This window comes from Hirundo rustica, chromosome 5 (genome assembly GCF_015227805.2).
Source record: "Hirundo rustica isolate bHirRus1 chromosome 5, bHirRus1.pri.v3, whole genome shotgun sequence".
Lineage (NCBI taxonomy): Eukaryota > Metazoa > Chordata > Aves > Passeriformes > Hirundinidae > Hirundo > Hirundo rustica.
The window spans coordinates 52,935,375-52,949,302 of NC_053454.1; the positions used below are offsets into that span (position 1 = coordinate 52,935,375).

Sequence of the window (13,928 nt, forward strand, 5' to 3'; positions counted from 1 at the left end):
TGAAAAAGAAATAAAATAATCGGTCGTTTTTAAAATACTACCAAGTGTAATTACAAGCCCAAAAGGTGAAATCCATGGACCAACTGACAGACAGAAAAATGGTCCAAGGAGAAATGACACTGGATAGTCTAACCAAAGCTATCATCAGCTTATTTGAATAACCTCTAAGTTAGGCTTACTGAGGTATTTCCGTGGGATTTTATAAACGTAACTTTTCATCAGTCTGTACTGCAGCTTTCCACATTTTGAGTATAGATAATTTACCCACTACCACACCCCTGAATTATGTGAGCAGAGGTAAAAAACAGGCTACATCTCTGACCTGTATTACATCTCACATTATGAAGTCCAGTGTTAAAACTGGTAGCAATGTCAAGACCTGTTCTAGAATCCTCCACTTATTTAAATTAGAAACTCACACTAGCTGTGCAGAAAATATAATAACCAAAATAATGAAATGTCTCAGACCAAATGTATTTAAAGTCTTTACCAATCATTTCAAATCTCTTTATTTATACTATAGCTGCTATATCCAATAAACAAAACAACAAATATTTCCCTAAGCAGCATATAATCACCAATTACTGTTAATAGCTATGATTTTATGAAATGGTTGAAGTGTATTTTTAACCTCCTGATAGTAAATGTTTATAAAAAATATTTTTTGACTCATGGTAGGGAACAAAAAAAAAGTTAAAATTCTTTGAAAGCAGTGAATGGATTTAAATACAAGATAATGATTGGGTTTCAGCTATGGGTTTTACTTCAGTTTAGAAAGAGGTAGTTTCTAAAAGACCAGCTGCAAAAATAAGATCTGCTAGCTTTTATTTTTAGCATATCATAGTTGCAAATTAATACTTTGCTTTAGCTACCACATTGTACAAATTACCCACTTCATCACAATGTGTATATGTACTTTTTAATCTGCCTCTAGAAACAGAACCAAAAATTAAGGCCTCTGAGAAATTTTCTTTTCCTTCAGAATTTTGGATTGTCCAGATCCCAAAATCTTGTATTTGAGAATGGACAAGAACTGTACATATAAAATTCTTTTTCTAAGATATTATTACTAAGGTATTTATTATCACAAGGTATTTGTTATATTGCATACTGACCCATGCATTTTTAGCATGTTGTGATCACGTTTATTACTACATTAAGGGTTTAGCTTTTCAAGAATAAGATTCATCGATGTAGTAAAAGGATAAAAATTCAGAATTGCTCCATTTTTTAAGTATAGGAAAATTCAATTAAATCTACAGCAACTGTTAAATAAAATGCCACTATTTTAATTCAACAAAAGATGAACCGAGATATAAAATAAGGTGTAAAATGCTTATGTTATTTTTCTCTGTTCACAGAGCACTAAGTTGAGTAATTAGAAAAAAACTGTTTGCAAATATAAATACAATGAAGCAGCCGTTAATTAACACATGCAAATGTAAGTTGAGAAAATTGCTTATTATCTACAATGTTCAAAATGTTAAGTTCTATTTATACAAATTTGGAGATTATATTCTGTCTAATTAGGTGTAAATTTTACGGATATGCATTAATCATAATTTGTCCCTGCAAATAGGATTAATTAGTGTTTGCAATAGGCATATGCAAGTGAAGATTAACCACGAATCACACTTGCTCAAGTAACAGACTAAGTGAAATCAGTGTCGCTTCTTTAAAAAAAAGTATTTTTAAGCAAATAGAACTACATACTTCCGTTTCATTTCAGAAACCTTCACAGGAAAAACATACAAAAGGCAGTGCAATGCATGTTGCTTATGATGGACCAGAATTCCCTGGTGGAGTGCTCTCATTTTGCACAGACTGGGATCCCAGGGTTCAGTGTGACAGCTGAGAAAAGGGGACAGAATATTCACTTCTCTTTGCCTCAGAAGTGACAGAGAGCTGACCACTCACACCGTGTCCCTACAGGTAATGGTTTCATCACAAAATGAGGTCTGACCACAAACTTCAGTAAGGCACAAAAGCCACACAAAGCCAGAGCAAAGCATATGTTTTAAATAATTTTTCAATTTGGAGAGCTAAACAAAGGAAGCAACAAGCAATTTCTGTCCCCTGTTTCTTACAATCTGGAAATAGATTTTACTTCCATCTTTGCATATGCATTCCCAGAAACTGTACGAAAAAAAAAAATCATACTATTCTATTTATGTTCACACAAATAAATGAACAGTATATTCAATTTTAGATCCCATTACAAGAAAAAAAAAAACAAAAAAAGAAAGGAAAAAAAAAAGAAGGAAAAAAACCCAAAAAGGATGGTAGGATGGTTCCCAATCTCTGACACCCTTCATAGCAGCCTTTTAAGGCAAAGTGGCAAAGCAGATCTTTATTCTAGCAATGGTGAACCCTCTTTTAGGCAAATACAGTAGAAAGTCCCTGTCTAGGACATGGCAGCTCCATGTGTTCATACAAATGACAGCAATTTATACTCATCAGTACAATATGAAGATTTTTAGCACCTTTCATGTACAAAGGTTCACACTGGAAAACCTCCATTGTGCTAATTGAGAATACAATGATGGACAAAAGGAGTTCCACTAATGGAAAAGAGCTCTATTAATGAAAAAAAAAAAAAAAATAGAAAAAAAAGGCAACAACAAATCCCATCCTCCAGACTTACAAATTATTATTATTTCCTCTACAAACCTACCAGCTCCTCATATTTTTCTAAAAAGTTGTGCCTGGATCACTTACATTACAAAGATATTTAAAATTCCAACAACTATCTTGATACAAACCATAATCAACATTAAGGTTTTTGTAGGATGTCAACTAGAGCCAGTACTTAAAAGCAGTTCTGTACTTGGGTCAATGTGTCACAAAACTCAGTACGTAAAAGCATCTCCATATAAATTCCATGTAGGGATCTGGGTACTGATCTGACCTAGTTCAGCAATAAAGACACTGTTCAAGATGGAAGCATATATTTTGCTAAAAGAAGGCCCTGGATCTTAAATATAATTTAGAGCTACCTTAGAGCCTAGTGGTGTATTACAGTGCTAAAACTAATTGTTCTAAACAAGAAAACTACAGAAAGATGTTATCAAAGTTAATATTTACTGGAGCAAGTAACTTTATCCTTAAAATATGTTATTAAAAGAGACCCAAGTAAAAAGCCCTTTGGATATCTTACTTTATATAAGCCTAAGAGATCATCTGACACTTTATGTTGTTATTTGGATTTTGTTTCCATTTAGAGGTAGAGATGAAACTCTAGTCCTTCTGTACAATCTTGTACAATCATAAATTGGTTTGCCAACTTTGCCTAACCTCAGGCCTCATAAATAATTTAGACAACAAAAGAAAAGTTTTCAAGCGTAGCTGTTCATCAGCCAGTAAAAGCCAGAGCTGCTACTGGCCAATTCCTACCTTGGTAAATTGAAATTAAGAGGGTGTCAACACCAGCACACTGCTTCTTATAATCATGTGTGATTTGATCAGCTGCTCTGAAAAGGTTGCATTAAATTCAAAGCAGTTCCAACGAGGAGGCAGCTCTTGTATACTATGGTATGTCTAGTGCCTGTGTGCCACTTTTTACATGGAAAAATAGCAATTATCTAATTGGTGATTAAATGAAGCAAGATAGAGACACATTCTGGCTCCTTTGTGGCCTTTTTCTAACCAATCTAGTTTGAATTTAAGGACGAGAATCCAAACTACCCTGTGGAATAAACATTCTCTCCCAAAACTTGTCCTATCCCCACAGAGCTCAGGAAAAAATTTTGAAGAAACATCTTAAAAGAAACCCTACATGTAGGTTTCCTTAGTTATTTTAGTTCTGACTAAAGTTAAGCAAAATAATAGAAATTAGTAGGCAAGGATTCCAAGGGTCACTGCAATTCTCTGACAGCTCTGCAGATATCAAAACTAGGTCTAACTGGCAGAGCCTTTTCCCCATGGTGCAAGGACCAAAGCAACACTGATTTAGACACAGAAACATCTGCAGTAAAGATTAAGATTAAAGTGCAGGATCCATCATTTTGGTCCTCCAGTTGTCAGCTACAGCTGAAGCTTGCCACGGATGTTGGCTTCGTAGTCAGATACTGTCTTCTAAAGACAAAGCAGGGGAAAATGATAGCAAACAGTAGGAGAAGGTGTCAGAATATTTAAATATTCTCATTATTATTTCTGGAGTGCCTGTGCACCAGTCGAAGCTTACTTGCCTCAGGGATGTGCTACTTCAACAGGCATTCAGGAAATCCACACCAGATGCAGTTAACTCAACACTAACCAAGAACTCAAAGAATTTCAGGGGAAAAAATCCCTAACATATATATGAGGGGTTTGTGACAATCTTTGATGTAACTTATCTTCTTAACACGGGCATAAAACCTATTTTGCAATAAGTGATAAGAGATGCTGAGTAAGGCAAAAAAGTGTTAGTAAAAATTACGCAGTAACTTTTTCCAGCTGGAAATTTTATTCTACAGTCAAAAGTTTTCCCTCTTGGCTTCAGTGGTACCTCCATATAAGCCTGCACTTCAAGAGTTAAGTTATTGGTTCTGCACTATCAATATGACTCCAAAGAAAATTACAGAGATATATTTCAAGGAAAGATGCTGAGCAAGAACAAGAACTGCAGATGAGGAAGATGAATGTTCACAAATGAGCACGGGAGTAGGGTGGAAACCATACTGGAGGGAAGGGGAGGGGAGGGATATTTAAAAAAATTGAACACCCCATGAAATATATCGTAGCATTTTCATCCCTGATTCCCTCCCCAATGCCTCCCACACTTGCACCTTCCAAAAGAAAACAGTTTCCTGCAGGCAGCAGAACTTTTTCAGAAATAATGCATTAGTTAACTTCTGAGAACTGACCTAGACTTCAGTCTTGGGAGCAGTGAAAAATGGAAAAAATGTCATGTGCTGTGGGAGGTTTCCCTGCTATTTATTTGAAATATCAACATCAGTTCTTACATGCACACACACACATACAGAGTGGAACAAATTTATGCAAATAAGGGTTAGAGAATAACATTTCACATTACTGTTGGGGTTACATTTAATGAGTTTAGCAAAAAAAAAAAAAAAAAAGGGGCAAAAAAGCTTACTATGTGCAAAAGAAACCCCAAATAACTAAGAAAATGCGCAGAAGAGATTTGAGATTTTGAAAGACTCACCCAAAAGCCTCAGGGTAGTTCAATATAAAGTTCTGGTATCCCAAATTGAACAAGGAAGTTGATTCAGGCTGCTCACGTTCCCTTGTCCTTCAATGAAAACAGAGCTTCCTCTGGCTACAGGTGTTGAACTGTACACTGTAAATACTTCTGTAGTTTTCTCAGGCTGATGGTTAAGAAAGTCTGAAGCAGCAGCAAGCTTCCCCTGGGCAAGAACCTAGACAACAGGACAGTTCTATAACCTGGCCTTTGAAAGGGCTCCTGTGAAAAGGAGGTTAAAGCTTCCCATGCAAAATCTTGAGTGGGTATGATCTGCCAGGTGCACTTAATGAGGTTTTTATTTGGTCTTGCAATAATCTGCTCAAATTAATACAAGAAACAAGATGAATATTTTATGAACACATAGGCCCAAGTCTTTGAGCATGGTTTTTTTATGGTTATGGAAAAATACTGGCACCAATCACAGATTAATTAATTTTATCAGAAGTAAAGGAACATATTATACGCACTATCTACAAGCAAAGAGTAAGGGGAACAACAGCTGGAAGAGCACAGGATTGAAATTAAGCAGAAATTAGTGTCTTGAAAAGGAAAGTTGCCCAATGCTGTAAAGATATTAAATTTGCCTATCTTTATTATAACATTAAGGAACACATTCAGACTTTCAAAGACCTTCAAGAATTGAAGCAATCTTCTTCTTGTGCAACAACAACTGTGAGATCTTTCCTGAAGTCCAGGCCAGCAACATGGTTGGGGAATACCTCACATTAGTCCTTTCTTTGCATCCTCCAATTTACAGTCCTGGGACCTTCACAAACATGTGACATGACCAACATGAAGAAATCATTCTGTATTTAGTCAGAACAGTGGCATGAGCTGCTGAAAATTCAATACATACTGGGTACTAACGTAAAATGAGCCTTCTGGGAGTCTAAAAAGTTTTCTGTAGATCCCGAGAAGAATCTAAAAGCATTTTAATTAATTTGTACATCTGCATGGTCAGCTAAAAGTGGTTGCTCTCTCTGCAATCCACACTGACAGCACACAGTACAACTTCCTTGATATTCCTTTCACAGTAAGCTACAAATAGTTCAAGAAAACCGAATGGTGGATAAACAAGTTTTACAGGAATTTCTTTTTTGGTACAAGACAGAATAAACCAATATAATCTTCTAGACACTTAAAGAGGTAAATAAAATTACCTTAGCCTCCAAAGAATTGATAATGGCATTATTTTCTTTTCATAGATTTTGAACACAGCTACTAGCATTAAGAACTACAGAAAAGGTATCACTTCCTAGTCCCCGAGAATTATTCTGTATGGGTAATTTTGCCTTAAATGTATTTTGCTCTCTTTCCTTCTGCCTAAAAATAAGCAAGAGACTGAGGCAAAACAGAATTTACAAGAAAAAGGTGTGACTTTCTGGTTTTTAGTATTGCTGAAGTTTTAGAAGCATGCTTTATGGGTGATAAAAATCATGTTTTATAGAAAAGAAAGGAGAGGATGAGCCAAATGGGACTGCAATGTGGAGAGAGAATAAAAACAATACAGCAAGATAAAAGGAAATGAGCAAAGGAGCAACAACAGGGGAAAATAATGAGCCAGAACAAAAGCCCCACCACTAACAGAGTTTGCAAATATTTCCAACAGCAAGAGAAATTTGCAGACACGGAAACAAGAGAAAGGAAAACAGAAAAACCTGGTGATTAGGAATGGAATCAACCAGCTAATTTCTACCCTTCCTCCTAAAGTGGTGCAACGCCCAGCTCCTGCAGTGAAAAAAAGAGATCTCCGCCTGGAGCACCAATGGAAGTCAACGGATGTATGCAGTCATCACCCAATACCACTAGTCTCAGTGGATCCAGGTATTTTGGAACAGAAGTTATGTAGTTCCACTTGTTCCTGAATTTGTTATGGACCTAAACTCACACCCCTAATCACTTTAAAATACTCATCTCTCACACAGAGAGATCAGATCTGTAACTCCATGCAAGCATTTTCCTAACATAAAAACAAATCCATGATGATTAATGTCCATCCCATTCAGGTCAGCTGTGGGGTTATGCTTTGCTTTTTTTGCTTTTCCATGAGTTTATGTGGCAAAGCGTTGCCAGTAGGAGGGCTACAGGATGGCCTCTGTGTGAAAAGACCAGACAAAAAAATGCTGCCAGACAGCCCCACAATGAACCCACACACAGGGCACAGTGAGCATCACTAAAACTGGGGTCACCTCTCTGAAAACATACTGAAGAGCAAGAAAAAACACCAGAGAAGTAAAGGAAAAAAAGGTGAGGAAAAAGCAGCGTGAACCTCCAAACTGGCGAAGAAGCACAAGAAGGTGTTCCAGGGTCAGAAGAAGACATACACACTGTGGCCTCTGGAGAGAACTGAACTGAAGCAGATGGATATGCCCTGAAGGAACTGCAGCCCATGGAGAGCCCACACTGGAGCATCTCCTGAAGCACAGTAAGACACTCCATCCCAGACCCCAATAAAAACGAAGAAAGCACAAATGACACAACCTCTTAGCCCTGCCTTAAGTTCGCTGAAATGCTCTCATCATTTCCAGAGTCCCATGAGTAACATTACCCATGGCTTCAGCTCATTCTATACTTAGATTTGCAATTCAGCAAGCTTCTGACACAGAAAAAAAGGGGCTCACTTCTGTCAAGGCATCAGAATGATTAAAAATTCCTGGATTTATTTTGCTATATGTAAGTGTGTATGTATGTGTGTATATATATGAACCAGTGTCAGGGAGCAGTTCCACAAGCCTTCAAAGACACTTGTGATGGTGGGAGTATGAGCAGATGCATGAAAATGTCCGAAAAGGCAGCTGCTCATCATTAGTCTCACAATTTTTGTTCATGTTCAAATGTTTTTCAGGCTATCTGGATGCTTGAAAAACATATACAGGATCTAGAAAGCTGACTTCATTGAAACCTGACAGAACTACTGAATTTGTCCATTTGCAAATTTTACCTCTAACCACTGAAACTTTCCTTTCAGAGGAAACATGTTGCCTCTGTTTCTGTAATATCTGAAATTTGGCAATTTCTTAGAGGTTCTCTTGGCAGCATTTATTCATAACACAACAGGATTCTTTTAGTAGATTTGTCTGTGCATTATTTTTTTCTCCTGAATCATTTCACAGACTAGAAAATGAAATAAGAGATGTACACACATATACAAAGTTATATTCACACAGAAGCTTTTTAAAACTTGCACATTGGGAAACTCATGTCTTTGATGTGCACACTTGAAATTGTTTTATATCTTTGAAATTTGAAAATCCTACTGTCTCTATCACCTATTTCATACAGTAGCACTTTCCCCATTCTTTGCTTAAAATGTAATACGTTAGTGCAGGTGTTGGCATTTCTCTCCAAATATTTGATAGTATGCATCACCATTACACAGTATAGATCAAGTCCCTCTATTTTAGTATCAAATACAAAGATAGCACTTAATTTCATCATTGAACTTATCAATAACAGCACCACCAAGCTCTTCCTTTGTTTTTAGATGAATTAAATTCCCCCTGAAAGCAATGAACCTGGTACTGAATATAAAGTTGTAATATGGTATCAAATTCATGCACTTTCAACTCTAGCATGATTTAATAGGTGTACACACAAAAATATATCTTCACATGGGGTTTTTTTTGTAATGCATTTGCTACCAACCAAACAGAACTTTTGTTCTTCCCTTTATTGCTGGTATCCAGTAGATTCTGCTATCAATTTAACGCCTTTTTCTACGATACAAAAGAAACATATTAATACTTCCCAAATCTCATTTGTAAGTCTTTCCCTTCATGCTCCTTCTTGCTGTTTTATCATTAATGTTAATATTCTGTTGACTCTTAAGAAGTAGACGCTTCCATTACTAAAAAATGAATAAATGAATACTAAGAGAGCACTGTTTTGAAATGAAAGCAGAGCACACAGCCTCAATATAGTTCTCACTGCAGTTGTTGACAAAGAAATAGTAATAGGTCAGTGACAGAAATTGCATTTACTGTTTCTTTAGAAAAACATCTATTTATACACTGGTTTTATCCTAAGTTTAACACTTACCTAAAATTCTAAAGCATACTGAGCAGCTTAAACTAGTGAAGTGACCAAATAGTGTAAATATACCTAAAAACCACTGTTAAAACTGGGGAAACTCAATTTCAGAAGACACTAATCTCCTATCAACTCAAAACCAATGAGAAATTTCCAGCTCTTTCAATGCGCACACAGTACCTATGCCCACAAACGGTCTTAATAATCATGTTACAAATTACTTTAAATGCCTTTTATAAACATGACAAGCTACAGGAATTCTTTATTGCCCCAAATTCAAGTGAGTTACAAAGAGTAATTCCTATGCCACAGAATTCACACTGTTCTGTGTTTTCATATTGAAATTGCTACAGAAAATTATTTTTAAAAACCCCCCAAAATAAAACTCTGACTCAAAAAAAAAAAAACAAAAACAAAAACAAAACAAAACCTGCCTTTAATTCAAGAAGGATATAACCTTTCTGCCTCTCTACAGTACCCCAGATTTTTTGAGACTTGTCTGCCTTTTGACTGCTCATAACTGTTAAAATCACTCTTGTTCCTTCTCAGCCTTTCAACATTTATCACAGAATTTTTGCTCTAGCTGTAACATTTTTGCACCTTTGTTACTGTGTTCAATGTCCACTCACTCAGCTTCTACTTTTCTCCCTCCTGTGCTGTACAAAACAGCCTTGCACTTGCACATTCACAAGTCCCTGGAGGAAAGAGCAGAAAGCAAACAGGTAATCTGGTACCATTTGTAAAGCATCAAATGGAGACAAACACTCTGTGCTAGTTAAAGTAACAAACCTCTGCACCTGTTAAATGCCAATGCTCAGAATGAGAACAAAGTATTTTGCCAATACTGTTTCAGTGTTGAATCTCTGTTAACACAGTGTTACCATTGTTTGGAACAAGATGCAGCCTGTGGATCAAGCTAACACATGGGAATCATTTGTTTTTGCCTGGCTTACTTGGATATTTACAGAAGACTTTATTTTTGAATATTTACAGGATAATTGACTTAAGCTCTAAAGGGCAGGAACCAAATGACCAGGTTACTAATTACCCTTTCTGCACCAGCTCTTCAGTTTTTTATAGCTATGTGGTGTAACAGATTTTATAGGATTTACCTGACAAGGTTTTGGTGGTGGGGAGATGGGCAGAGGTCGCTTTGTCAGCTAGATATTTGTATCTTACAGATACCAATAACAAGCACTTACCCTGTAAATGATCTTCCAGTAACATGCAGTCCAACTAATTACAGGTATTAGATGACTCCGTGGCTATCAAATTACTCACCACCAAAGGAAAAAAATCTTTATAGCGTGGTAAAACCAGTCGAAAGGGTAACAGGGTTGTCACATGCACTTGAAATCAATGGTAAGAGCAAGGTGTACAACATGTTCACAAATATATAAGAGAGATCCCAACTTGATTCCAGAATGAGGAGAAAGAAATCAATATTACTATCGGACTCCTAGAAGCAGTTTAGAAGCAGTAATAGCAGATTTACTGCAATGCTCCCACGGCTGACCAGAAGCCACTGACTTTCAGATCCCAAGAGGCTGTGTGAGAGTGAGCAATAAATAAAATACATCAAAGAAAGATATAGGTACTAGGAACATCATACATATTTAATTTCCGACTGTTTGAACTAGATGTGCTGTACCACTCTCTAGTGCAATAATATTTTTTAAAAAAATCTTTGATCAGACTGTTAAGACTTAACTTAAACTAGCATTAGGTCGCTGCCTATGCATACAGAGTATCTACTGTGTATCCTTGAAGTCTGAATAGTACTTGTCAGTCATTATTTTTTCCAGATCATTCAAATGGTAGGTGAGCAAAACAGCAAACTCAGTAATTTTTATTGGTTCATACTACTTTGTGAAGTTATTAAAAAAATCAAAATAAACCAAAGAAATTACAAAAAAAGGTATTGGAAATTATGAGTAATTTCATGGGAAAATTAAAAATCCAACTCTTACAGTCTGCCCCAAAAGTCAATGTGCAGGGATCAGTTTTGCATTAAAATGATGCTCCTTGCAATGCTGCTCCTTGCAACATCTCTGTGATGCAATAGAAATAAACAAGCTCTTTGAGTATTTTAAAGCATTCTTTCAGAGATCTTGGAGGAACAAGCAAACAAACTTCATTATTTAGAAAGTGAAACTTATTTCCTTCTCATTGGAATCCTGAAAACATTTTTTAAATTCCACTATTCTCCTTTCATTAACTTATACAATTTTTCACAACCCTCTCCACTATCCATATATATTTCTTTAAGTGAAATACAGATCTCTGTGCCAGAAAATTACACTGAAAAATGCTGTCTCTATGCTCTTCCAAAGAGCCATATCTGACAAAAAGACTGGAAATATTACCATAATAAAGAGAGTGATGAAAGAAGAAAGCATGAAAAGAGTGATGAAAGAGAGAAGAGGTAGGCATTTCTATGCTTAGCAATGATTACGAAAAGGATTTTTGTCCAAGGAAAGAAGGAAGAGTGTTAACAGGTGAAGTTTAACAAGGAGAGTGAAGTTCAAAAGGATAATATTCACATGCTTGCTTCTGTAGTATCTTTAAATTATGCATTTGCTACTTAATTATTTTTACAAGATACTTCCAACAGATACAGTATGAACTATGCAATTACACACGCAAAGAAATTCCAGGCAACCTGGCCAAAAGAGCAAGAGAGGATGCTGAAGGATGACTGTTAAGAACAAAGAGAAGACAGTGTAAGACTGAGAAACAGTAACATCATGTTAAGTGGCACAGAATCAGCCAACATAATGCAACATCCCCTGTGAAGAAGGTTCATTCACTTTAAAGATTGGCATGACTATTTAGCTGAATACTTTTATTTTCAGTTCTGCTCCATATAGGAATAACTGGTAAAACGTTATTTTTGAATGAATGAATGCAGCATGTCCCCAGTTTGAAATTAAAGCTACAGGTACTAAAGTGTTGCTCCAGCTGAGTAACTGTTCATATTATATGCTGTGAGGCCTGACTGAAATGGCATAATAAAAAGATTCAAGCACTGCCTCTTGTTAGTAAGAAAATATATTAGGAGAAGAGGTAAAGAATACTGCTGGCACAAGCACCTTCTTATCTTACCTGGTAAGGGTGGGTGTAGAGTACATCCTGGTGAATGAAGTCCTTCCTGGGTAAGGTTACACTGAAGCAACTGACTGTGGTGAACTTCGCTGGTTTCTTGCCTAATAAAGCTCTAAACTAGAAAATATCCTTCCCCACTCATCCCCATCCTACCCCCTCTGGATAACAACTGCGATCCACTCAAGCAGCACAGTCACATCCAGCAAACACAATGTTTACTTTGCCCCCATCGATGCTCTCTTAGCAACGTTTCTTAGAAGCCGCAGGAAAATTAGACAGAAAGTAGAGTAAAGCTATGCTTCTAATGGATTACAGAATCAGAGTGTGTGTTTTTAGGATCAGCTCTTCTGTTTCCTGGGATAAAGCTGGGTAAATTCTGTCCTTCTAAAAACTTACCAAATACCCTACAGAAATGTTTTTTGAATCCCACATAAGAATTATGTACATCATTATGAACATTTATAAGAACACACACTGAAAGGTCCTGACCCTGTATTCACAGTCCTATTATTACCGGCATAGGAAAAATACAAGTTTTAAAAAATAATGGTTTCCTCAGGTTTCCAGATCCTGAAGACATATTTTCTCAATCTTAAGAGACAAGCATGACTGAAGGACTTTCTGATTTTCTTACTTGAAGTGACTATCACCAATGGATGACTAAGTGCACAAAATGATAAGAATAACTTTTATTTCAAATAATAACTTTGTCATAACTTATTAATAATTTATTCACAGATACACTTAGTAATGAAGATACTGCCCAAAAAGTGATATTTGACTGTTCATAATACAAGTATTATCTTAAGCAGTAGAATTTTGCCAGCAATGGTAACTTGCAGCTCATTTCATATACAGCAGTATTTAATAATATCCATAAGTGCCGAGTGTCCAGATGTTGCTTTTTAATTTAATAATGATGGAACCAATGAGATGCTGACAGGTTTGTAAACTAAGCCTTCAGAACATGGAGAGTTCCACAGGGCCTTTAAAAACAAACAAAACAAACAAACAAAAGAAAGAAAAGAAAAAAGAAATGAAATTAAATGACATCTTAGTGATGCATGGTTTGATGGCAACACAAAATAAATGAAAAATGACTGTTTCTGCTATATGCAGTCATGCAGGCAGCATGTAATAATAAAGCTTCTTTCACACTAATGATCAACACAGCAATGAATTAAGTGACAAAGCAAAGAAAACCAGGAATATGATTGGTCAGCTTGCTCTTGACACCATTTTAGTCAGAAAACCCTAATGTACAACAGATGCCATACTTTTACTGGAAAAACGTCATCAGACTGAACTATGCTAACAGAGGAAATCTACATGCAACACGCACACACCTTTAAAACATTTCCACATTGCAATGAAACTGTGTAACAGATCATTCTGTAATAAAAAGCAGTCACCCTAAGTGCATAACCCATACACATTGCTTATGATGCAGTGGTTATCCATGCTTTATTTCTCAGTTTTGTTTGTTGATCTTTTTGTCAAGGTGAAATCAAAATTTTCTCCTTTTTAAGAAAATATACTCAAGGCCTATTGCAAAATGGTGCTATTTCTTAGAATTTTTGATTAAGTGTATTTTGCTGAATCCCCAGTT

The 13,928-nt window shown here is 36.1% G+C and overlaps 1 protein-coding gene across 14 annotated transcripts in view; it reads right to left on the reverse strand.

Moving 5' to 3' along the window:
* The window catches only part of CCSER1 (coiled-coil serine rich protein 1), a 626,082-nt gene that overhangs the window by 205,474 nt on the left and 406,680 nt on the right, over positions 1–13,928 (reverse strand). For 2 of the 14 annotated variants that reach the window (XM_058420713.1, XM_058420715.1), the window contains one exon: positions 12,994–13,305. The exons of the other annotated variants lie outside the window; for them this stretch is intronic. In XM_058420713.1, coding sequence (XP_058276696.1) covers positions 13,225–13,305 — 81 coding nt within the window. In that variant the 3' untranslated portion in view covers positions 12,994–13,224. Of the gene's footprint in view, positions 1–12,993; positions 13,306–13,928 lie in introns of those variants that run through there. 14 annotated transcript variants of the gene reach the window in all.